Source organism: Pararge aegeria, chromosome 6 (genome assembly GCF_905163445.1).
Source record: "Pararge aegeria chromosome 6, ilParAegt1.1, whole genome shotgun sequence".
NCBI lineage: Eukaryota > Metazoa > Arthropoda > Insecta > Lepidoptera > Nymphalidae > Pararge > Pararge aegeria.
The window spans coordinates 13,001,831-13,029,796 of record NC_053185.1 but is presented as its reverse complement, the minus strand read 5'-3'; the positions used below and the strand labels follow the sequence as shown (position 1 = coordinate 13,029,796).

General features: G+C 34.3%; 1 protein-coding gene across 1 annotated transcript in view; it reads left to right on the top strand.

Annotated features, from left to right (window-relative positions):
• The window catches only part of LOC120624299, a 64,448-nt gene that overhangs the window by 13,861 nt on the left and 22,621 nt on the right, over nucleotides 1–27,966 (top strand). The window contains exon 3 of the mRNA XM_039890764.1: nucleotides 19,164–19,305. Coding sequence (XP_039746698.1) covers nucleotides 19,164–19,305 — 142 coding nt within the window. The remainder of the gene's footprint in view (nucleotides 1–19,163; nucleotides 19,306–27,966) is intronic.

Sequence of the window (27,966 nt, the reverse complement as noted above, 5' to 3'; positions counted from 1 at the left end):
TAACAAGCTCACAAACACTTTCGCATTAATTATATACGACATAACGACATAACCTTTCATATATATTATAATTGATTATCTTATTACTTTCCTTATATAGTTATAATTAATTCTATTTCTACTTTAAATACCTCATTTAGGATATTCTATTCAACTATTTCGCTGTAGTTACCTCCCATTGATTAAAGAATAGCCGCTTTCTATATTAGGTGTGAACACAACATTATTTATCGCAAACGTCCTTTGCTTATTGGATGCAGTTAATCTAGGCACCTTTATGGCAAGTTGAACCTGTGGTTTAGAGGCATTAAATCTAGTATTGGCATGCTAGTGAATTGACTGGTCATAGTACCGTTGCGTGCGTTCCAATGTCTATGACGGTAAGGTTGTGCGACCACGCGCCCTACCTATCTAATATTTACGACCGGTGATCTTCTACCTACAGGTATAACTTTTGTCCTATCAATGACAGACGTGAGAGAGTTCCCTTCTGAACAGTCTAAATTTTTATAAGACACTAGCTTTTGCCCGCGACTTTTCGCACGACGCTTTCAATTTAGTTGTAGTTCTAAAAAAAAATAAGTATTCAGTATCGCTAAGCTTTAAATGAGGGGTTTGCTGCTGTCCGCTGAGGAGTTCTGTCCTCTATCGCCAACCACATTCATCAGATCTACAAAATTCGTTCGGGCAATATTAAACAAATATCATAACCTCTATAGTACAAAAATAGTTATTTAAATCGGTTATAATTTGTCGGAGTTATTGTGTTAAATCGTCAAACACTTTCATCCCCTCTCCCAAAGGAACCGAGGTGAATGTCGGGATAAAAAGTATCCTATATTACTTCTAACACTTCCAAGAATATATGTACATAGTTTTATGAGGATCGGTTAAGTAGTTTTTGCGTGAAAGCGTAACAAACAAACTTACATTGACTTTTATAATATTAGTAGGGATAGAGATACTTGCTCCTGCCCGCGAATTCTCTTACGTAAAATTGGATTTTTATGCAAATTTCAACCCCTTATTTTTCGGACACCTACGTAGAAATAAATATCTTTATGCCGAGTTTTAGCCTAAAAGGTATTAAAAGAACCTGTGACATAGCCCCTACTATGCACGCAATCTTAGGTGAAATATTTACTAACTGAAATATTTAATCTTATTATCTTTAAATGAGCAATTCTTGTATATATATAATTAGAATCTCGGAATCGGCTCCAACTATTTTCATGAAATTTAGTATACGGGGGGGGGGGGGGGGGGGGTTCGGGGGCGATAAATCGATCTAGCTAGGATTCATTTTTAGAAAATGTCATTTTATTCGTGTTTTCGTGGTAATAACCGATTTGGTGCAGACGAAGTTGCACGAGTCAGCTAGTTATAATTAAAGGACTAAGCATTTTATTAAAAAAAGCTTTTAACCATAACGGTTCGCTTCGAAATCTTGTTCCCAATTAATTTTATTGAGACTTCGCTTGTCGCCCCACTTGTTCTTGTCATGATTTGATCTATTGTAAAGGTATTTAAATAAAAATTATCGCACAACATTTGCCGATGTTAATTGGTACATCCATTATTTTTTTTTTGCCATCACGGCCGTTTAATTCAATTACTGAAATGACAGGCGATGTCAGCATAGTATTAAAATATAGACAAGTATTAAAAAAAATTGTTACCATCAATACAATCATGTTATCTTTTTAACATCTGACATACAACCCACTTGCCTCGGCTTAAGGCGAATCTAATAAGGACGGCTGCCATTAATTAAATGGTTATTTTCCAGACAAAAGCTTCAGTGAGTAAGTACAAAAGCACTCAGCAAGCACAGATATAGACTACTTACTTGCTGGCTTTTTTGTATTCCACAGCAAATTAGCCATCGACTGTACTCTCACCTGGTGTTAAGATGCACTCTAAGATGAATACCTCTAAAGGGTTTCTACTAGGCATTGTAGCCTAAATCTCATGTTGGCAAGTCTTTGTCGGTAGGGTGGTATATAGCAACGACCAAAGCCTCGTACCAGACTAGAGAAATCGTCTCTGCCGGAAGTCAAATCCAGGGCCGCCAACTTTAAAAATCCTAGCGCTCACAACTGCGGCTGGGAGCTCGTCAGGGAGGTCGCTGATTTTGTTTAATTTAAATTACCCAAAGAAGAATGTAACCATAAAAGAGAAATTTTATCTCGAAACCATTTGGTACAATTTGTAATACGCTAACAAGTTGATAAATAGATAATTGCAGTGATTTCTATCACTTAGCCGCGAATTAATGAAAGTGATTTCAACATTTAGATATCTATCGGCTAAAGCTAAAGCTTCTTCTAAATATCATCATGTAGCTAGATACCACTTTGCTTACTTCATTTATCTATAACATACGGTTCCGACTTCGTGGAAAATGGCCAATATTATTTTTTCCTCCATTCTTTCTAAACTCTTGGAAATGTTGTTTTCAAGCAATTCTCTATGTATCTATCTCGCAATAATCTTCTTAGTCCTCTTCAATCTGTAATATAATGTATTGTATATCTATATTCTATTCGGATAAATTATTTCTGTACTTACTTACAGCTCAGCTCAGCCAGCTCAGTTAGTTCTTCATCTCTTCTCACATTCGAGGGCTTATGAAAGAAAGCTCTTAAGAGATATCTCCTTGTATAAGTCCTGTTTTTTTAATGTAAGTTTGGTATGAAATAAATAAATGCAATTAGTTTATTTCATACATTTTAGCCCGGGAAAACTTGTATTACGACATATAATACCGGGCTAAAGGTATCCTAGTAATTCTCCAGGATGTAAACGTGTAATGTGAATAGTAACCAAAAAAAAAATAGTAACGTAATCGGTGCAGCGGTTGAGTCGATATATAGCGAACGAACAAACAGACACTTCCGCAATAGTACGGAGCATTAATAATAGTGATAGATATATCATACTGTGTAATAAGTCGATAGTCTAATTCCTCGCTTTATCCTGTACCCAAAAAATATAATATACTTACTAGAATTTTAGGTCTAGTACTATCGGAACAGTGCCTATTACAGATCTACACATCTCTAAATATAACCTAAATAATATGTCAGAAATGTCCCCTACGTAGGCACATTTATCTTGCATCATTCAATCGCGACAACTCAAAAATTCTTTCGATTTCAGAAATCAATGTTTGGGATTTGATGTTGCGGTGGCCGCTGCCCCTTGCGAGGGTGGCACACCCCCTTTATAAATCACTGTCCGAAATACGTAGAGAATTTCTATAACTTGGCAAATAATCCCGACGCTTGAACACGCGTTCGTTTATAGGCACAATTGCTACACCCGACACTGGCATCGCAAATTAATTATATCGACAAATTGATATTGCTTCAAGTGGGCGTTATAAATATAATAATTTGAAAGTTGGAACATTGGAACTTCAACTTAAATCAAGGTAGATAATTTTTTTTTTAGTTTATTCAACACACAAAACAGATCACGACATAACATAAACATAAGAACAGCAACCAATAAAATAAAACAAGCCACTCTCCACCACATGGGTATATAAATACAGCCAATAGATGTAACGTACTTACGTTCCAGGATATTTTCCTACTTTAATACATATGGTTTCATATTTATCATTTAATTATTTATTATCTTACAGCTAGTAAGATATTAAAATTTGCCCTCGTTCTGCGTCCACTTTTACTATGGCTCAAACAAATCCCGTGGAAACCATTTTATTTCCTGGGAAAAAATAAAAAGTAGTCTATGGTACTCTCCGTCTTTTCAACTAGCTCTATACAAAATAACAAGTTGATTGTTTGCTCAGTTAGGGCTAGAGGGAAGGACGAAGGAGAAATAAGTTAAGTAGGTACCTACTTAGTTTATTTTTAAGACTCGCTTTTTTGAATAATTGAATTTCAGAAGAATATTTCTTTGCCTCATGGAAACCTTAAAGAAATGCAGTAGGTAGAGCTTGTGATATACGAATATTAGGGTATCAAATTATAGTCTACTCATAATATTAGGTAGGTAGGAGGTCGTCACTCGAATTGGGATGAAGATTAGTTTACCAATATTACAGTGGGGAGAGATTAGGGTTGTCGCATCCTTGAATTTGTGATTATCGCAAAATTTACCAAATTACATTTAAAAGAAGCTTTTTTACAAAATTTTTGTACTATTGTATAAATTTGAGTATACAGAGTCCGCGTCCTTTTATTTTATACAGCTATTTGCTATATTTTTGATAGTTTTTGTCATGCCGGGGCTTCCAACCTGATTATGAAGGTACATAGATAAATATCTTTTAACTTTTGCCATACATATATATATAAATACTAGCTGTTGCCCGCGACTTCGTCTGCGTTTGATTTTGTTTTTAAAGTATTCAGTATCGCTAAGCCTTAAATGAGTATAGTTGTATATACATATAACATGTGACTGTCAATTAATTATAGACAAATAATTTGCAATAACATAAAATTGTGACTTTACTTAAAGATCTAAGCTATCCTATCTCTTAAGTTGGACCAGACTGCTCACGGTGTGCCAATTTAATTTAAAATCGGTTCAGTAGTTTAGGAGTCCATCGCGGACAAACATCGTGACAGGAGATTTATATATATTAAGATATATATATATATATATTTTTTTGGTAGGATATATGTATATCCTACCAAAAGCACAAATTGGAGGAGGACGACACTATATATATAAATATATTATATATACAATATCTGCTATAACTTATATAACTAAGCTAATAGGTAGATATGAACAAGAAATGTGTATGTATGTTATACTAAAACACACTAAAGTAGTTTGACTTAATTTCAATATTTAAAATCCAGTTTGAAGTACCCAGTCAAAACATCTAAAAGCAACGATTTCAATTTCTATTAACTTTATCAAACTCATATAAACCTTAGAATAAGAATTAACGTGATATACGAATTTATTAGGTAATATTGTAAATAGTATAAAAGTACTAATTATAAACTGGCAAAAATAGTTAATTAATGTATTATAAAAGTACCTGATCAGATTTAAAGTTCCGCCCTAAGAAAAACCAAATGTAATAGGGTACCTACCTACATACGTTTTTAGGCTGTAGGTAGGTACTAGCAAGGGACATGAAATAGGCAGCATGAGCTAACAATGTTGACACATCCTTTGTAACTTTTTGCGAAAGAGTTTTCAGTTCACGTGATGTTTGCGAACGTTTAAAATTAGATAAGTTGATACGGGAGTCTAGACGGCGCGATCCCTTGGGCAGGTTGCGATATTGACACGATAATAACTTGACATTCAATACCTCTATGGGTACTTCTATCTCATGAATATTAAAGCCACCCACGTACGTACCCCATTATCAGATACTAGATTTACCGCGTTTACTGTATCCCTTGTTCTCTACTAATAAATAATAATAAATGTGAAAGTTTCTCTATGCAAGAAGGACAAACAAACAAAATAATTTTTGCATCCATTATATATTGTTTGAGAATGAGTAGTATTATGCAAGACCTTAGAAGATATTTTAATAGCAATTTTATATTATGTCATGAGATTTAAAAAAGAGTTTCGCTAAATCAAAGTAGGGTATCTCTTATGAAACGCTGATAAAAAAAAAATAGCCAAAGGCACTTTGTCCATAAACTATGCAAAGAAATACCTTTATCTGTACGAAATAATTATTTATTTCTTTATTATACATTAGAATACAATAACATGCTCAAAGCAAAAGGTAGGTAGATTGGTAATAGGTATACTGTTTTAAGAGTAGATAAGTTCATATTGCTTAGCCTTATAAAAAAAACGCAGTTTAAAGATGATACTAAAGAAATAAATTACAATTAAATCGCTTAAAAAGATTTCTGAGATCACCAGAGACCCGAAAACATGAAATCCCTACTAATATTATAATATGATATTTATAATTATTATTAGTATTCGTACTATAGAGGTTATAATATACATATATGGTGGTAGGAGGTAAAGGGCAGAACTCCTCAGCGGAAAGCAGCAAACCCCTCATTTAAGGCTTAGCGATACTACATACTTTATTTTTTTTAGATCTACAACTAAATTTAATGCCACATCAAAAAACAAAATCAAACGTAGACGAAGTCGCGGGCAACAGCTATTAAAATATAATCTGATCTAAATTTATAAAATTGATAATTCCTCCAACTGTAAAACACGAATAAAGAATTTAAAAAAAAAGATCTATATACTAATACATAAACAAAAAGAATAAAATAATAGTCCATTTTCAGTCTAACTTTTTTCCGTCAATTTAGAAATTATATAAATACACCAAAGAGAAGAAGAAGGTTGTTTCACAGTATTGAATGGTTTCACAACCCATTATGTAGTTATCATAGAAAGTTGCTGTAATTTTCGCAGCACGAGCCACTGGTTTGAGCCGGTCGTCGAGACAAACCTAATCACAAAAAAGAAAAGTAATTCATAACAAATAATGGAAAGCCAACCGCGATCTGATAAATCACCGAGACAGAAATTACTTTATTTCGTCAAATTATCTTTTCCTATTGAGGATAATGAAGACCTTTCTTCACGTGGTTAGGTAGGCACGGTTATAATTATACTTACATCAGGATTGCCGGAAAAGTGGTTTTCGATTTTTTTTAATCTAATTAACTTTTGAGAGTATAAACAATCAAGCATTTACCGCCGAATTAACGTAACAGACTAATTAAATTTTTTCCAAAAGAAGATTTAATGTATCGATATCTAAAACGTTACTTATCTATTGCAATCATTTATGGTCTATTTAAAATGGTATAGTTATTTCGACTGTGGCTAGTTACCACCCTGTCTATTATTTATGATGGCTTAACATTCCAGTACGATAACATAAAGAAAGTAGCACCTGATGAGGGGTATAACTGCCACAATCTGTCAGGAACTTAACAGGTTTCGGTAAGCTAAAGCTTACTTTTAAACTACTTAGTGCTATAATTACTTAGCTCAAAGAGAAAAGGTTCTTTTGCAGTATTAAACGGTTAAATAACATTAATTTGCATATACTTTTATTGTACACCACATATAGAAAACAACATATAGAAAAATTGTGCATAAAAATTTAACGAAAAGTATACAATTTTGCGGCCTTTTCGCTTTATAGCGATCTCTTCCAGGCAACCAAAGGAGTAAAACACGGCTCAAGAAGAGAGGTAGGTGGTGCATATAAATAAACATCAATATTTCGTTTATATTAATATTTTATGTTTATACAAAAAAAGTAAACCTAACCTACTTCGAAACGTTTTCATCGTGAAAAATGCTTATTTTTACAGTACCATTCATCATCATCCTCAACTTGTCCCACGGCAGGGCACGGGACTCCTCATAATGAGGGGTTTAGGCAGTAGATAAACACGTTGGCCAATTTTCGATCGGAAAGGGATCGAACTTCGTGCGCGATATAAAGTATAACTTCTATAAAACCATTACCTACTTACTATTCTAAATAGGTGATGCGCTTTAGAATTCCAACGCCTCTTCTCGGAACTCGTCAGCCCACCTAACGGTCAAGTTGAACTTTGACACAGTAAACGAAAAAAGTTCGCACCAAATCTATCAACAATAACTAAGTGCTGTGTCAGAACATTGTTAGAACGCGAATCACATTGTTACAGTTTGCGCTGTTAAAATATGTTTGATTTTTATTGGACTACTATTCATTTCAAAAGATCAGATTCAGATAATAGTTGTTGCAAACAATGAAGAGTTTTTTGTTATTACGTAAATGTTTAACGGGATTATAGTCATTACCGTCCTCAGCCTGTATTAGAGTACCTACGCTGGACACAGGCCTCCTCCGTCATAAGATACAGATAAGTATAGCATAAACTCTCCACGCTGGAGATAAGATGATGATGATGATGATGCAGATGTCTCACCTGATGAAAAGTGGAAACCGACGCCTAGAAACAAAGCAACGCTTCGCAGGATAGGTGTGGAAGGAATATGTCTTACAAAGTGCCGCCTCCCTAAGGCGTAGGTGTTAAGCCTCTGGTGCAATCACGGCTTTCATAGACCGGCACAGTAGTAATTCTGCGGATGACCTCTATCAAAAAGAGCTAAAGAAGCTAAGCTACTTACTTAAAATTGAACATTCATTTATTTGAAACTAGCTGTTGCCCGCGGCTTCGTCTGCGTTTGTTTTTTGTTTTTTGATGTGGCTTTAAATTGCGGCTGTCCGCTGAGGAGTTTTGTCGTCTATCTCCAACCACAGTTTAGGCAAAATTAAACACATCTCTATAGTACAAAAATAATTATTTAAATCGGTTATAATTTGTCGGAGTTATGGTGTAAAATCGACAAACACTCATCCCCTCTCCCAAAGGACGAGCCGAGCTTAATGTCGGGATAAAAAGTATCCTATATTACTTCTAACACTTCCAAGAATATGTGTACAAAGTTTCATGAGGATCGGTTGAGTAGTTTTTGTGTGAAAGCCTAACAAACAAACTTACATTGACTTTTATAATATTAGTAAGGATAAGGATAAGGATAAATAGACGATATAAGTGTTTGAAATGTCAAGTCTGTATGTTAGAGGTGACTCTACCACGACGATCATCGTTAGTGGTAATTACCGAAACCGATGGCATACTCTTGTGCGGGGGCGAAACAAGCCCCCAAGCTCGTGCTGACACTGTGATATTTTATGCTATGGCTAAGAAATCAATATGAGTGTAAATTCATTTATCAGCCATTTCTTGATGGATAAATTACGTGTTTTTTTCTAATGTCTAATAATTAAGCACATTGGGGTTTTTTTGTTTGCGCCTACATCAAGGCATGGCAGCGAATTCCACTTTTCTTGATAGTTGATTAAAAAAGGTTCGAATTCGTAAGTTAAAAAATTATAAAAAATATTTTATAAATGATGGTACAGTACTACGTGGAACACTCAATAACATTAATGAAAGCCAGCGTAGAAACTTACATTTACCTACGTACGTATTCATGCTTTAACTTGAGAACTTGATGTTATCAGTTAAAGAATTAAGGCAATTCTAAGCACATTAAAGCAAAGCCACAAGGCGCGTGTGCGGTCAACGACCATTCATTGCAAGCACGGGAAGTGACGATGATCGTGAGTACAACTCTTTAAGATGCAGTGTGACGTGTGAAATAGATAAAAAAAGATACTGAGAATTTCGACAGCATTCCTCGCTTATTTAGCCAGCTTGTTATATGCACAATGTTTCTTATTAATGACATGATAGACTGATGATAGGGATATTAGGGACTTGAAGGGATTCCAAAAGGCACTCTTCCATCAGCAAAATATATCACACCTTATGAGTGTCCGGCACTGAAGTGATGGTGTCTATTCATTGTATTTTAATCTTGCTTTAAGTTTATGGTTAAATGATTATTTGTAACTCCTTAAACACATGTACATTCTCGTAAAGCTGAATCTTTACCTATACTTTACAAACCGCAAAATCGATGGCACGACATGATATTTCGCTATTTTCCTCAATACTTTAGTGCTGCCATCTCTGGAAAAATCCGCTAATGTAGGCGACGTCGATAACAAGTTTCCGAGTTGCCGGATAAATATTTTTTTCAGATCAATAACAAATAACAGTGCGAGTAGTATAGTAACATAGTTATCTGTTATCTAGGCACAAATTGTAAGGTTAATGCAGGGCGCGTGCGGTCAACGACCATTCATGCGTCTCGTAAAAGTCGCACGACATGTGGAATACGTAACACCTATAAGCTTGTCTAAGGTTTCTCAATGATTACAGGTTGCCTTGTTATGCCACATCTTGATTAGTTATAGCAGTCGCTTCCTTACATCTTTGCCGGTTGCATTTCAGTTCAGTTCAAACGTATCCATAACATTTGAACTGAATCTATTTAGATGGCATTATTTTAAGTTCCTAAGCTCTGCTTCAAATAAATATTTAGAAAATTAGAGAACTAAAACCTTAGTCTTATCTTTGCTATGTGATTTTGATGTGACTCTATGTCAGAGGTTGAAAATAAAAAAAAATACGTATAAAAAATCAAGAAGGCTCTCATAAAGGCAAGTAGGCTCTCATAAAAACACTAGAGCTTGCAATAGTTAAAATTCTGTTTATGTCTCATACTGTTCACATGAGAAAGATAAAGTTGTCTTCGCATCTAACTTGCATTTAAATTGCTTTATGCAATCGACGCCCTCGAGCAGTATGTTAATAGACGAACCAATGTGCATATATTATGTATATATTTCTCTAATTTGAAGAAAGATATTCATTCATTTGTTTATTTGAGCGCAGCGAGGTTCTTGAGTTAACTTGAGTGAATTTTAATTTTAGTTCAACTGCTGATCCGAATGTTAGGGCTTATATCTCGCATTTTAAAAAACATCATCAATATTTTTAAAACATATAAAGTAATGTATATATTTTTTTTCATAAAAATACAGTAATTAAAAAAAACATTTACTATACATACCTAGAAACAATGTAAATGTTTTTTAAAAGTCGTTTCGTTTTGTACTTAGAACAAAGAACGCTATTCTGAGGTTCTGTAGGTTTGGCACCTATGATTAGAAAACACAGTATCGACTACGTGCCTACCGACTTTACTTTAAACCATGTTGTAATGATTTATGATGACATGAAGTTGTGATACCTAGTTAATTTAACAATCTTTTCGTTACTTATTAGTGCAAATTTATTAGAAAATAAACACATAAAGAAAATCTCATTTTTTGGTTGTTTTTTTTTTTATTTAATATTCTACACACTGGTTTTTTAGTATTTTTAAAATATGCTTCACACTGGAAAGTAATGAAAAGATTTTTTTACATTAAGAAACAAGTTAGGAAAAATGGAGTGTAGGTACCTACTTGGAAATCTATTTTACTAACTAGGATATTTGAGTATTAACTCAAATAAGGCAGATATTTACAAAGTTTGCCAATTGCGTATTCACAATAGAAATAAACACTCGAGACACGCATTGTTTTAAAGTCACGGGTACCGACTAGTGTTAACAATATAGGCAAGCTTCATTACCGAAGCTCGAAGCGTTCGCATGCACGTTAGTTTCCGGTCACAGCAACAGGTACCTCCAATCAAATGACTGTGAATCCTAACACAACGGTCTAAAACACAATGTCGTTTAACTCTTTGTCACCATTTAGATTGCATACTACAATATTTGAACATACTTAAACAGAATGGCTCTTAAATTTTAATTGGCCAACGCCGTACACGAATAAACGTTTGCTTTAAACAGTTAATACGATGGTTTGCATTAATCACAATAAAATTTTACAGGTTTTCGTTTTGATATAAATTTATATTCGATTATAACGAAGTGATACAAAGTAAAGAAAGCTGCATGGCCTAATGACCACTGGGTTAATGCACATCGTCCTTAACAAAGAAACGGACGTGAATCCTTGGCAACAGATTTGCTCGATTTTTGACGATCGACATTTTTGTCATGCAAAATATTTATTAATTCACACTGTTTGTACTGTTACGAAACACGTGTTCTAAATATAAAAAGACTAGAATATACAACTTGAACATAGTTATCGATTTATGTCATCAGTTATGCCACCTAGAACTAACTTTACGATGTAGAGTTCAGGTGTCGGTGTGCGCGCGCATCTTAAAAATTCACTCTCATCATTTTTCTCCATCGCGCTGCCAAAAGAAGAATAATTTCAAAAATCATTCGGGACACTCTTTGGGGGCTGTCTGTATACATATAGCTCATGATAAGCGTGTGCGGTGACGATGACGCGAGTTCCATGATTTTTATTCACCCAAAAAGTGCTCAATGCGCGGCGCGCTTAAAGAAGTTTTCACTTTCAAAAAAATCTGCTAGTTAAAAGTAACTACGCGCAAATAAAGAAAGGTTTGTTGATCTCACTTCCCTGACTAATAAATAAGGAAGAAAATAAAATCAAGACAAACTAACAAAGCTTTCAAAATGACGCTAGTCTTCGATTTTGTGCTCCTAGGAAAACAAGTCAATTTCTTCATTATTCCTATTAGGAACTTAACGAGTCGCGACGGGACGATGCAAAGGGAACAGGTGCAAACGTATATGCGAGACAAGTTAGAGATGACACTCTGTAGATAGATTTAGTAGCCGCCTGTTCACCAACTACTACGTATAATTTACGCCGCAAGTTTATTTATTACATCATTTTACTGTATTCTTGTCATGTGTGAATAGTGCGGCACCGCGAGGCTTTCTCAAGGCTCATAAAGATACAGTTAAGTTTTTGTTGAATACGGAATACTTACTCAGTAGCTTTGTTGTTGTGTATTATCATATTAAACGAGCGTGTGATTATAAATATTCTATTTTATTTTCTTAAATAAGCAAAAGTGCATTAATTACAAAAATACGACTTCCACAGCTAAAAAATAAAACTCTTTTTTTGCCCGGCTTAACGAGCTACGTTTAAAGTATTAACGTAAATTTTGTTTGGTAAAGGTACGTATTAAAGTTAAAGGTAGGCGGGTACCTAATATATACGGCTATTTAATTTGTCCTCATAACTTTACAATGAACAATTGCTAACGTACTTTGATTTAGCAATTCTTCATGATAAAGTCAACAAGCCCTTAGGATGCTCCGGTGTCGGATCGAGATGCTCTACGCGTTCAGTTGTTCAGTTTGGAAGACCTGTTTGGTGTGAAGGAGGTATAAAGATTTAAGAAATTATAAATTGCAACTTACAGAATTTCTTGTTTTCATAGACTAATGCCCATTTTCACTAAACCTAGGAGACGCTTAAATCGGATGCCTGATGATTTTGGTGATGTCTAAAGAGACAAAAACGTTTCACCAACTTGCAGATTATAACTAACTATGTAAAGCGCTATATTAAGTTACGAGACCGATTCGGCGGTGCGTAACGTTTAGGGAACTCGTAAACTTACACTTGACGGATGTAAAAATTTATAAATTCGGTTTTTTAGTAACCTTAAATCCATACGAAAAATGATAAAGTCTTGTGGCAAGAACCATAGACAAGTTAGGTTTTATGAGTTGCTTAGTGAAAATTGATTGGTGAAAGATAAATGTATGCCTGGGTATCTTCTTTGCTTAGGCGTTACTTACTTAGACATTCCCTTGTTCGTCGGTAGTGAAAACGGATATAAGTATAGCATATAATGAAATTCCGCAAAGTAAGTTCTTCAATCCATTATTGCGGTAGTTTTTTTATAAAGGAAGGGAGAGGAAAATCAGTTCCTACAATGTATAACTGGCACGGAAATTACGCAGCGACAAAACATAGTAATGAACTTTTTGCCCCCAATAAAAGCTTAGCTTGATACATGATATAAACTACATCCTTTTCCTGGACTCAAGTCATGGGAGATGAGACATAGCGCGTCACGCTCTCTGCATCCATTAATAGGAAACATTCCTGTTATCTGAGATTTTATCTCTGTGTTCAGCTAATTATTTACAAAATAATCACATATTGTGTCATCACGGAATGTTGTAATTAGTAGATTCTGATGGAAACCGTTCTAAAAACAACCGTAACGGATTCAACGTTGTACGATTGTTGAAGTTTATCTCTTTTACTCTGTGTCTATGCATTTTTTTATTCCATTACAAGTTAGCTCTTGACTGCAATTTCACCTGATGGTAAGTGATGATTCCATTTAAGGGGGTATGGCAGTTATATTAAACACATACCCCTAATCTATTCAACGTCAGACCTGTGCTATGTCAAAACGAAGCCATAACGCGGGCGGTCGATGCCACACAGTGGATCACGGAATATTGTGTAGAATAGCTGTTGAAAGTATGTAAATGACAAATTACTTATCAGAGGTTGTATGCAGACGAAGTCACGAAAAAATCAAATGGAAAAAAAACTCGTTGCCTATGTGTGTGAAGTGGTATTTTTGTAATGGGTCTCGGAAAAGTTGCTTCGATTGTTTAATTAGAATTAAAATATGATTAAAGTTACGACATCCGTAGAACCGTAGTGTACAGAAGCGTGGCAGATTTGGGTAAACTCTCCATTCGTTGGTGCAATTTTATTTTGAATCAAAGATGTATTTGAAAAATAAACAAAATAAACAGTAACCGGCAATAACTACTCGTAATATATCATACAATATGACAAAGAGTTATCAACCGCTATTCAAACGGCATCAATGGAATGAAAGTATTCCTAAGATGCCATGATATTCTAATTCCTGAGCATGTTACAGTCAGTGGCTGTAAGATTGTGGACGACGAATGGAGACAGATGAATGGTTGAACTGATGACAGAATCTGAGTATAGTTCGGTTAGATATAACATTTGTATTCAATGTAAAGATAAAACAATCTTCAGAATTGTATTTTTAAACGGATTATATAAGGGTTATGCAATACTGCAGGAATGTATCTATTTTCCACTGTTTCTTTGCCCCAATGATGAATGAGTTTATCTTAGTTCTGCATATATGACGTAAAAATAACGATGGCAGGTAAAATGCCAGACCATTGATTTAATAAGTTACTATTGTCAGACGTGCAAATAAAGGCAATAAGAAAAATGTATCGAGTTTCGAATCACACGTAAAATCTTCTTAGGCAGTCTAGTTTCCGAAAATTTATAAAAGGTACCTAAATATAATAATTATGCTTTTAGAACTTAATGTTTTAATTTTTTTACACACCCTAGGTGTTTAGATATGTATGAATTTGTATTTAGTAGGTATATATTTTGTTAGATAGACAAATTGCCAAATCAACCAATTTGCGATAAAAAAATAGTTCCAAAAATGTTAACCTACTTTAAAAATGGCAAATAATACAACAAACCCAAGGTTAGAAAATATCTAAACCAGAAATTCCCACAGATTACAAGATAATGGGGAAATTGTAGATTAGGAATCCTACCGGTGGTAACGACTATGGTAGGTACGTATCTGCGGTTTTATTATTCAATGTTTTGTTTTTTTAATGATTTTATTTCATTTGGTAGAAAGATAAACTGAATTTATAGCGATATATCAAAGTCAATGATCAATTTTAAGAACCATACTCTAAAGAGTCAAATCTTCTGATTTGCTATTACATTTTGGAAGCAATGGCTCAGCGATAAACTCACAACAATACCATTATGTTGCTTTTTGGTAGTCGAATGAATAAACTATAAATAAAATCATTGTCACATATTTCACACTTTATCTACACTTACTTACTTAGTTAGCTTACTAAGCGATATTAATGGAACTTATTTAAAATATTATAGATCGTAAAATAACATAAACTACAGAAATATCATTTAAACAACAAATATTTAAATAGATATTAGGAATATTTAAGCATTGTTTAATAAAGTTTCAGAGATAAATTATTGTATCTGTATCTAAAAAGCTTTACTTCAATAATAATTATCTAAGTTCATATGTAGAAGTGCGTCATTTGCAATGTTAAATAACTTAAATTAAATGCGCAAATGCCTACTTTGAGAATTCTTGATGGCGCTTATAAATTTATTCGTTCTAGGAATTCTCTAATTAAATTCTTATGTATTCCTGACAGATATTCACTATTGGTCGAACAAAACGATGTCTTCTACATAATAATATTATTTCACAGCCGATGAGGAAATTATAACATACGAGGAAATGAAGTACATTTTTTACAGTCTAAATATGGGCTTCTATATAGGGCTATTGTTAAAAAGTACATACGTTATAAACAAAGCAGATAACTTTTTTTAATACCTTAGTTGTTTCAAGGAAGAATTGTCCCAGGTTCTACCTTAATGATGGATTAAAATAAATACTTACGCCGTTATCTACCACGCTGGCCAAGTGCGGATTGGCAGACTTCACAAGCCTTTGAGACCATTATGGGGACCTCACAGGCATGCAGAGTGCACGTTTCCTCATGATGGGGACCTTCACCGTTAAATTTTGTGATTTAATTCTTATAATTGTTTGAATTATTACGGATCATACTCCAAAATAATAAGACCGTTTATTCCTTGTCTTCAGCGAGATTACGAATTAAATAATATAATATCAAATCAATGCTTGACTTATTATATAAATGACGTGGTCAAAGAACTTCGTCATATCAACCCATTACCGGCCCACAGGGCACGGTCCACCCACAATGAGAAGGGGTTAAGGCCGTATTCCAACACGCTCCCAGTACAGTTTGGCGGACTCCAAACACCTTTTAGATCATTACCGAGAACTCTCAGGCATGGAGGTTTCCTCACGATGTTTACCTTCACCGTCGAAGCAAGTGATATTTTAATTTCTTAAAACGCACATAACTTAGAAAAGTTAAAGATGCGTGCTGGGATTCGCCCCCCCGAAAGTGAAGTCGAGCTCCTACCCACTGCTATCACCGCTTCAACCAAGGATTTATTAAATTGAAATTATGAACATTTGTGTGTAAATTACGTCATCTCATATGCAAGTATACGAGAACTCTATTTGGTGCGATTAGTAGAGTGCTGAAGTAGTCGTAGTTTTATGAAGAAATGCCTGCTCCTCATGAGTACACTGTAAAGGTATATAATATTCCGGACTTAAATATTGCATGCCTCTAGTATAAAACTCAAAGGAGCACAGTTCAAGGTTAAATAGTATCAAACGTAAAACAAATAATGCGGGGAATAAAAGAAAAACAATAGGAATGATGTCAAAGGAAAGTTTTCCCTACACTCATTTCGTATTTTACCCTCTTATTTATTCAAAGCATAAAATTTTCTTCTATCAAACGGTTGATATCTACGTTATAAAAGAAACTTACCTACTAGTAAATTATGGAACAACGCAACATGTCGGACCCTTCTTCCTTTCTGAATAATTCCATGTTTCCGGAGCTTGAATAACTTATAGATATATACGTTTCTGAACCGTTTCTTTCAAATTTAATTTGCCGTAGGGGAAGGCTCTAGAAAGCATTATAAATAGAGTGCTATGGTATTTATGGGAAATCGATACACCTATATAAGGGTAGTCCGTCCTGCAAACGTCATTCTAAGCAATAAGCGACGTCAACGGAACTGAGACGTCTAAGGACTAGGAGTTTCACAGTCTAGCACTATGCCAAAGGACATCAAAGATGAAATTCAGTAGTACTATCCCTTTTCTATTCTTCCCAAACGATAAGGATGGCTCTAAGTACTAACTTCATTAGTAGATCTAAAGATTTTAGATAAGATCATTTAAATATTAACTTCAGAAGTGTATATTTGTAAACATTTATTTTGAATTTTTGTGTAGCATTTTTTTTTTTTGCTTTCGATAATTCATATGCTTATATATGAAAACTTACGGTATTTTAAACTTACTCGTAACTCAAGCAAAATAAGCGGAGAGTATTGCATCTAGAAGGTTAAAACATACGTTAACTAAATATACAGAAAATTTGAACTAGTCCGTAGATTTTTTTCTGTACGGGCTAAACAATACGAAGAGTATAAGACAAGAAAAAGAAATAAACAAAAAATATAAGAGTTTTAGTTACGCCCCGTAACTAATCTTCTTCGGACATTTACTTTTCCTACGTATAATGTACGTGTTCTAATACGATTAGAACATAATAATGGATATCAATGGATCCAAAACAATGTTTTTCCTTCAACTGGAATTTCAGTACAAGCTTGTATTTCGATACCTAATAGGCAGAGTTAATCCGAGATTAGTCTATTTTGCATGTATTGTCATAGTGGGCAATTGGCGAGTCAATTTACGCGTCTTCACGTATATGAGGATATCCGCCAGGCCCACGCCGGTGATGTATCACGTAGTGTCTTGATACTTACTTATTTATTTCTAAGCAGGTAAATATTGCTTTTGTAAAAAAAGGTATTTAGGACTCTTAGTCTTAAAGATCCTTCGATCTATTGTAGCTCGCAGATCCAACATTGTAGTTATGTTTCTTTTTTAATCCACTACAAGTTAGCCCTCGACTACAATTTAACCTAGTGGTAAGTGATGATGCAGTCTGAGAAGGTAGCGGGCTAATCTGTGGGCTAGCTCTATCAAATAACATGTACATATTGCTTGCACCGAAGTATCTTGTACATGTAGCTTGCACCAGTAGCTCTTGCAAGTAACTTAGGCCATTAGCTTACACAGCGCCGGTTGTTCGATAGAGTTGGCATGACTTGCGCAACGTACTTGCAGGTGGGAAACCGCGGATTGCATGCAATCTCTGAAATCGCATTCGATTTAGATATATGCACAATGGGCATACACACACGAATTGGCCCATGAATGGACTAAACGTTAAATAAGACCTGTAATTTCCAAATTTGATTATATACACTTTTCCATGTAACTGTACCTTAGACACGGATAAGTATATACGTCGGGTCGTTACGTACACTCAACGGGAATAACTAATACTTGTTCATTATTACTAGTCATTTGCAGGATGTCATCAAGGGAACGGTCCCTCTTTTAATCTCAGCTGAGGTTTTACGACTCCTTTACGAGCTCTCTACGATACACAACGAGATACCTTACAAATCACTTGTTCGCAGAAATGTACACACTAATGTTTGTTTATAAAAGTTTTAAACATAGGTACACTGATTTCTCCGAGATAACAGGATACATTTGTATGATCCTTTTTGCATTATGGTAGGAATCACTGGAGATTGCATCATGCGTAGTAAATTACATTAGATTTCTTAGCTTTTTATGTAACTACAGTTATAGGAATAAAATTTAATTTTTTGATTGTCACATGTCAGCCTCAGCGTAAATCTGTCATTCCAAATAGAACGTTATTTAGTCGTGATAGATATCATTATTTTATTCATATACTAGTCCGAAAAAATCGTAGCTACGTTACGTTCACGTTACGCTACGTTTGAAACTTACACGAGACGTACTGAACAATTTAATTTAGAACCAATTTTTTAAAGAAAAAAAGGAGTAAGCTTTTACAGTAACATTACTGTGACAGCTCACATATTAGGGCACACAAATAAAATGTATTGGATATTACGCAATATTTTTTTTTATTCCGTCGTTTTATATGTAAATTTAAAAAAAAAACTACATACTTTAGTAAGTCATGAGTCAAACTAACTGTTTGTAGTCCGGCATAGTCCATAGCCTAATCATTGACCTATAAGGATTTGACACACGATATATAAGTTTTTTGTTTTTTTACAGATTGTACTAGTCAACGGATCGTCTTTGGGTTTAAGTTGCCGTTCCAGCGCAGACTGTAGCGTAACAAACGCGCATTGCACACGCGGAATGTGCGCATGCCAACCTTATTACGCGCAGGTTGACAACAATACATGCCTCCAATGTAAGTATAATAACAGCCATTTTAATAAAATTTGTTGTTAAAATATATTTCATGATTTATAATCTTTATTTGTACTCCACATAAAGAAAAAATATACACTTCATGTATAAGGATACAAAAGGCGGGCTTATCGCCAAGTAGCTATCTCTACCAGGCAACCTTAGTTTTCCAGGATTACGAAATGTAAAAAGAAAACAAAAAGGGAGAACGCTGTTAAAAACATACATACTTATACATAAACCAAACTAGGTCTACACATAAAACAATACAATTAATAATTAAAAAAAACTAATATATACTTTAAGCATACCATAAATACTTTAAATATCTGGTCTAACTATAGTACATTTAATAAAAAAATATTTTACTTTCTATGAGTAACAGTACATACATAAGTTACATTCCCAGTAGTTAACTAGTAGGCCATCTAGATTCTAGGTACCAATTTGTTTTATTTTATCATCATAATCATAACTTTACTCTACATATCATATAGTATGTAGTTACTTTATATAGTAGTGTGGGTTCTTCTATTTTCGAGGCATCGCCTCCTTGTCTGGGACTTCCTTGAAGGGGAATTATAACGTTCCCCAGTATTGTCTAATGTTCTAAGTGATAAAAGCGCAATTCTCTGTTAATTTAGTAACATAAGGGCTAATGCCTACAGTCCTGAATTTGGCCGTTGCCTTGCTTCTTATATAATAAGCGATTATTTAAAGTGTTTGAAGATTTCTTCAAACACTTTAAATAATCGCTTATTGAACTATAAAATATAATATTTGACGGCCGATTGACGCAGTTTGCAGCGACCCTGCTTTCTGAGCCCAAGGGTTCGATTCCCACTACTGGAAAATGTTTGTATATTTATTTATTTTTATTTAAAAGATAAATAATAAGTATCGTTGGATTATCAACACATTTAATTTGCTTAAAGCTGTTAAGCTGGTGATATAAACAGACATATGCTTGTTAAATTTAAAACTTTACGGCATGGCATTTAATTTTGCTTCGTGGTTCGAACTTTACAACTATAGTTAATAGTTGCGACCAGAATATTCCAAAACGAAACCGGCATTTCACTTACTTATTATAAAGTAGCCTTTATACAAAATACCGTGTAAGAATTAAGTTATTTCCTGTGAACATTTTGCTTAACTTTCTGTACATACTTAAAACACTTACAACAATAACGCTTAAAAATATTTGACTTTCTTTTACTTTTACTCGTAATACGAAAATGTAACAACAATGATGTGAAATTATTTCTTACTTTGGTAGATACGTATTTACTGGATTTCAATTCTCATATTTGACACAAAATATGTATCATCCAATTCTCTGCTGTTTGGCAAGCAATGCAGGAGAGAAGAACAGGAACTTCCTTGACTGAACCCACCAAAGTCTTTGGCTACGCTTGCGTGGCCTCTTTTATATATGAGTGTGACACAAAATGATCGGAATCTAGTATTATCCACATATTCTACAGTCTATTAGGGTCCCACTGATGGACACAGGCCTACTCTCATATAAGAGAGACAGTTTGCGAGCATAGACGCTGCACCAACGCTAGCAATTTAGTTAAAATATTGAATGTTTACTATATTGTGATAACCTACGCTTGGGACAAGTATTGTACTGATACTTGTCCCAAGTGTAGGTTAAGTGCATATAAATAAAAAATTGCAGATTTTAAATAACCTTGTATTATGAGTAGGTAACTAGGCACCTACCTGTCTCGGTGTAAGTGCTATCTTTGGAACGTATTTTGTTTGTTACCACTGTTGCGGTCTAGATGAAATATTAAGCTTGTATTCCGGAGATGGAATTTTTATCTAGAAAAATTTGCCGGGAATTGTATTGAAAAAAACGATTGTATTAATATGTAAGTGTTTGTAAGTAAATAAAATCAACCAATCTCGGCTGCGTCTTTTGGTGTCGTCGGTGTTGAATACAGTTGTCACCACCACCTTTCTTTTCTCCCGCGGGAGTCGTACGAGGCGACTAAGGAAACATAACGAAGAACGGGAAGAAGCGTCCTCTGTTCTACTCATACCATCTACTGCGATCATCAACCCGTCTGCCCAACGGGGCCAACATAAACAACATAACAGTTTGCATAAAGATAACTTTCATCCTGGAGGCTGACATAAAATCCTTTTTATCCTTAGAAAACACAAGGTTCCCTCGTAATTTATAAAACCCCGTAAAACGCAGACGAGGTCGCAGGCAAAAGTAGTCTTATAATAAAATACGCTCAGACAATTTGGATTTATATTCTGCTTTATGTTCCATTGTCTTACCCGTTTTACTGGTCAGGTACGTATATCTATTTATAACTTTAAAAACTTTAAGTGTTATTTCAACTGGCATGCCGGATTTTTCCCTAGTTTTAAAAAGATGTTTTGTTCATTTTGCTCATACTTTAAATACATATTAGGTTCATATTATTATCCAATTATAACAAAAAAAAACTACATGATGGTAGGTATGTATGTCTCCATATTTATAATACTTATATAATTTTTATTGCACTACAAGTCCTTAGTTGCAATCTCAACTGGTGGTAAGAGATAATGCAGTCTAAACTATAACCTGTTGGTTACGAGTATATCAAATCCATACCCCTAATCGGTTTCTTTGTGGAAAATTACCTGAAAGTTAAACCACTTAGATGCATGTCTTTGGCTGTAGACTAACTAGGCATGGCCAAACCTTCCCATCAGACCAGAAAATTAAGAAATAATTAATTCTCAAATTACCCTTGCCTGGTATCAAATTCCGGACGTCTACTTCAAAATGACACATCTCTCACCACTACGCCAGGTCCAGGCCAGGTACGAGAGGCCGTCATTTATATCAATCAATAAATACGAAAGGTTGTCTGTGTGTTTTGTTTGTCCTTGGCATATGAGTACCTACATATTTGACTTGCCAATAGCACTGATACCGGATTCACTAATCATTCCAACTGTTGCTAACTTGTTTATATACTCTAACAAAATATGTAATAAGTTGAAAACTGTCCAACTGTCTGTCGATTCCTAATAAATTTTAGTAATTTACTTTGTATGAAGTCGACGAGATGGCTACTTGTTGAAAAATTAGTGAATCGGACAGCTGATCATGATAAAAATACACATATACAACTCACGCCGCGGATAGACAGACAGACAGACAGACAGACAGACAGACAGAGAGACGGACATAGCGAAACTATATATAATAATTATAAGAGTTTCTTGTTAACTACGGAAACCAACACCCAAACATAGGTTAATAAACATTCATGTATTAAAATAAATTAGTGTGATTTTTCATTCCAATATCTCAGCATTTCTAATTATGATATCAATGATTAGGTATGTGGGGATATTTGTCATCTTAAAGATTCCAACTGCAGTGGTAGATCCAGTCAGACAACCTTTGGAACCAGGATCTCGCCTGTATCCCGCTAGGCACATTTACCCGGTAGATGTATATAAACTATGTTGAGCTAACTGGGATACAATTAATTACAAAATCTTTTACCGTTCTTGCATTTAATAACGCGAATCACAAGTATGTAACAAATAAGTAGTGCAAGTAGGTTTTTTAAAGTAATCATATAAACAAATAAAAACGTAACAACAACAACAAAAACTCACAAATAGACTCTACTGAAAACATATAAATTCTTGTCAAACTAAATAGATTTGAAATGGTGATTCCACATCAAACCTCAATCGCACCAGTTCTAAAACAGCAGTAGTATCGCACTATTATTTAAAAATTACAGTTTGATATGTCCTTACGATACCTGGAAATCCTGAGTCGGGGTCCCAAAGTACGTATTATAATTATCTCAACAGAAATCGTCAACAGTATTAAAATAATTCTGCTTCAAGCGATGGTAGGAAACCCCAGAGGTTTATTTATGAATTCCAACGTTAATAAGAAGACATCTCGCCAATTTTTTCGATCAATAATTCTGTGCTGCCATGTGATGATGACATTTGATAATAATATGATATTTGATCAACTAGAATATAATTGCAAAAATTAATGATAATGTCGTTTTATGCGTTGTGTAAGTTAAGTTAAGTGTAGGGCTGCCACTTAAATAAAGTATTGTACTCTATTTCATGTAGGCGTACTTTAATCTTAAATATTAATAGATTGTAATACTATTATTTAACTGTGAATATTATTATGTTTACATAATTGTAAGGGGATGGTGATAACTTCGTTCGCCAACTTAAACCTAAAGCTAAGAGAGTTCCAAACGCGCCCTGATCTAAGAAGAGCCCACAGCAAACAACCAGGAAAGAAAGTATATTAAATGTATATATCCCCAAACCAAACTCTAATATTTCTTAACGCAATCGCCAGCAGTCACGTCTAAATGTAAATTCAGAACTTTTAAATTCGAACAATTATTTTTTAAATTATGAAAACTTGTCAAAGGTTTCAAAGGGCACAAATAACCATACAATTAAAATAAAATGCTAATTTATCTATATATATAAAAGAGGATGTTTGTATATATGTCATCGATAAACTCAGAAACTATTTGACCGATCATTATGAAAATTGGTATGCTTATGTATTTTTTCACGGAGAAGGTTTATATGCTATGCCCATTGATGTAACTCCCCACCAGGCGGCGCTGTCAAGTATCGACTTCCGCCCCGTTCAACCGATTGTCATAAAAATTGGTATGACCATGTATTTTTCCACGGAGAAAACGAACATGCTATGTCCATTGATGTAACTCCCCACCAGGCGGCGCTGTCAAGTATCGACTTCCGCCCCGTTCAACCGATTGTCATAAAAATTGGTATGACCATGTATTTTTCCACGGAGAAAACGAACATGCTATGTCCATTGATGTAACTCCCCACCAGGCGGCGCTGTCAAGTATCGACTTCCGCCCCGTTCAACCGATTGTCATAAAAATTGGTATGACCATGTATTTTCCCTCGGAGAAAACGAACATGCTATGTCCATTGATGTAACTCCCCACCAGGCGGCGCTGTCAAGTATCGACTTCCGCCCCGTTCAACCGATTGTCATAAAAATTGGTATGACCATGTATTTTTCCACGGAGAATGTAAATATGATGTCCATGTTATTAAATATCACCATCATATAGCGCTTCAATGCATTAAGTTCTATAGCGATCAACTGATTCAAAATTTTATATGCGACAATGAATGCAATAAAATGTTTTCTCATTAAATTCAATGAGTTATTTTACAACTTATATTAAATAAGAAAATAAAAGAAATAACTAACCTTCTTTTGTAAACAAAAAAATATAATTTATTTAAAAAGCAAATCAGTTAACTTCAAATATATCATTTGTTATTGAAAATAAAAATTAAGCAATAAAATAAAAAATAACTTATAATTATTATTTTAAAATAACATGATCATGTACTAAAAAATTTGATTTGTAATTTTAATTGTAAGTGTAATTTAATGAAAGTCAATAATACTCTTAATTAGTAAGTATACTCAAGACTTTAATAATAATAAATAGTTAATTTAAATTGTAAATAGAAAAGAATTAACTAATTAATTATTTATGTAAATAGATAAAACAGGTTTATTTACATATTTACATATATATTTGATAGATTTTACGGAATTACAGACCTCTACATTGATATGCGCATTGAATGATTTCGAAAGTATTGGAGTATAAGGCACAATCCATTTGTTATCAATTTTGACAGGTACATTTTTAACATTGATAGTTGTTGTGTGTCCTCCATCAACTGGCATTCGTCGTCTATACAGCGGATAACCATCACCTCCAGTTTGTGTTTCTTTCAAGAACTGACGGGGGTAACATTTTTTTTTCATTTCATGTTAGTTTCTGAGTTTATTCGGATTGGGCTGAAATTTTGCACACAGATAGTTATTACAACGTAGGCGTCCGCTAGGAAAGGATTTTTTTAAATTCTATCAGGGTTAAATATGGGATGAAAGTTTGTAAAAAATTCTTCATTTATCAATTTATTTTTCAAGCTACATCAATTAAACTTTGATTTTAGGTTTTCGATTTATAATAAAGAAATACGTATTTCATAGGGGATCAAAATTTATATGAAAGTTTCTGATTTTCTAAGTAATTTCCGTTCATATTTTTCTATAAGCAGCAAGACCGTTTTTTAACCCTTTGTAGTAAATTTAACAAATCAAAAATAAAACTTAACGTGAGCGAAGCCGCGGGCAAAAGCTAGTATATTATATTGGTAATCTTTATTTTATTTTAAACCCTCTCTCAAAAGTTGGCAACCCTAGTTAAATGGTAGCTGTCATATGCTGCGCTACAGCTTTCATGCAAACCACTTATTATGCCTATCCAAATGCCTATATATTTACACCTATGACCATTTAAAAATAGAAGGGTCACAATCAGCCAACAAATAATGAATTTAAAAATGTCAGCCTTTAATGTTACTCATGCATGCCGAACAAAAGTGACAGCAGCTGTATCTATGAACGATATGCATGATTTTTTTTTTTTATTTCCTGTACAGTTACTTGTATAACTAGCTTTTGTCGCGCTATTATAAATATATATATTATATTTTTGTATTGAATTCGTAGGTGTTTAAATCCAGGAAATCATTTTTTGAATAAAATTTCGTTAACATATATTTATACTCGTAGGAAATGTTTTCATGTTTTAAGCAAATAAATGAATTCAATTATTAAGTACCCGAAAATAAGTAAAAGCTGAGACACAAAAAAGTGCGTGACTAAATAATTAACTTGCTTCAACATCGCCTGTACTGTGAATAACGCATCTACACTTATAAAACATCTTAGCTTTACAGTGTTGTTGGTATTTTAACAGTAATAAATATAATTAGTATGAAAGTAGAAGTGTTTGTATTCAAAGTGCCATTAGGTATGTACATGCTTTCGTTTTCTATTCTATTAAGTTATTAATAACATGTAAATTGATTTTTAAATCCATTAAATCTTTCATGTTATATAATTATACTTTACGTATTTTAATTGCAAAAATATTTTATTGTTTTATTATTCATTTTAAGTGGTCCCGTTAAGTCGGATGTCGTGTATAACGTGTTCGCTTTCTTTTAGATAAAAAAAATATTATGTGATAAAAAAATTGCACTTACCTACTTATTACTTTACTAAAAACAACAAATACCTCAATATAATTAAACTGTCTGTCTGTGTATTGATGGGACAGCCAAACATTGGTTTTTTTAAATTTATGCCTGTCTGTCTGTTTATATTTTTACAGTTTCATAGGCAGAACGTCTTGATGAGAAGTTTTTTTAAAATATTTGTGCACCGAATTAAAATTTATGCGTGAACATAGGGGAAATTTTTGTCATTTGTCTATATGATGGGTTGACTGAGAACTTTTATTTAGATTTCTTTCACTCTTCCTGTAAGTAATTTTAACAAACTTTTCGTTACTCTTTATTGTAAGTTTATATATACTCACACTTACTAATAGAATAGTTTAGCTCGTTTTTTCTTTACAATTATATTAACAGGCGTTATTTTGAAACTCAGCGGGCGATGGAGAGAGCTATGCTCGGAGTATCTCTACGCGATCGAATCAGAAATGTGGAGATTCGTAGAAGAACCAAAGTTACCGACATAGCTCAACGAGTCGCGAAGCTTAAGTGGCAATGGGCCGGGCACATAGTTCGGAGAAAGGATGGACTTTGGGGTCCCAAGGTGCTGGAATGGCAGCCCCGTACTGGTAAGCGCAGCGTTGGTCGACCCCCAACGAGGTGGACAGACGACATAAAGCGCGTCGCAGGTAGCCGTTGGATCCAAGCGGCTCAGAATCGTGGAACTTGGAACTCCCTACAAAAGACCTATGTCCAGCAGTGGACGTCTATCGGTTGATGTGATGATGATGATGATTTTGAAACATTGATTTAATAGGTATGTTACTTTTGTAAGCCCACTATTTCAATAACATATTTTACTCTAAGAAGTAATGAAAATAATTTTATTATCAGGAGGTTTACTTACCTAAAGTAGGTACTTTATGTAAGTAATATTTAAACCGAGTTTAGGAAATGCTCTGCTTTGAAGCCAAAACAGTATAATATGTAGTCAAAAGGTACATGTAATAAAACTACGTTTATCGTAAAACACAAATATCAATTTGCAGACAAGATAATATTGCGGTCGCCCCAACAAACAAACCGTAGACGTATGTACTTGCGCCAATAAATCTGTATTAAACCTCGTACTCGCAAAATTACTTTACAGTTCTTCACTTAACTTGCACGCGTTTTATTAGCAGAGGCGAGCTGCTCTTGTCAATATTTCGGATAACGGATTTTGTAATGTAGTAAAAGAAGAAGGCACAGGGTCACTCAGCGGGCGATGGAGAGAGTATGCTTGGAGTATCTCTACGAGAACCGCAGAAGAACCAGAGTTACCGACATTAATGAGTCGCGAAGCGGAAGTGGCAATGGGCGGGGCACATAGCTTGAGTACCGATGGACGTTGGGTCCCCAAGGTGCTGGAATGGGGACGCCTCCTTGTAAAGACGGCGTTCGTAGACCCCCGAAGAGGTGGATCGATCAAACGAGTCGCAGGAAGCCGCTGGATCCAAGCGGAACAAGATCTTGGTATTTGGAACTCTCTGCAAAATACCTATATTCAGAGCGT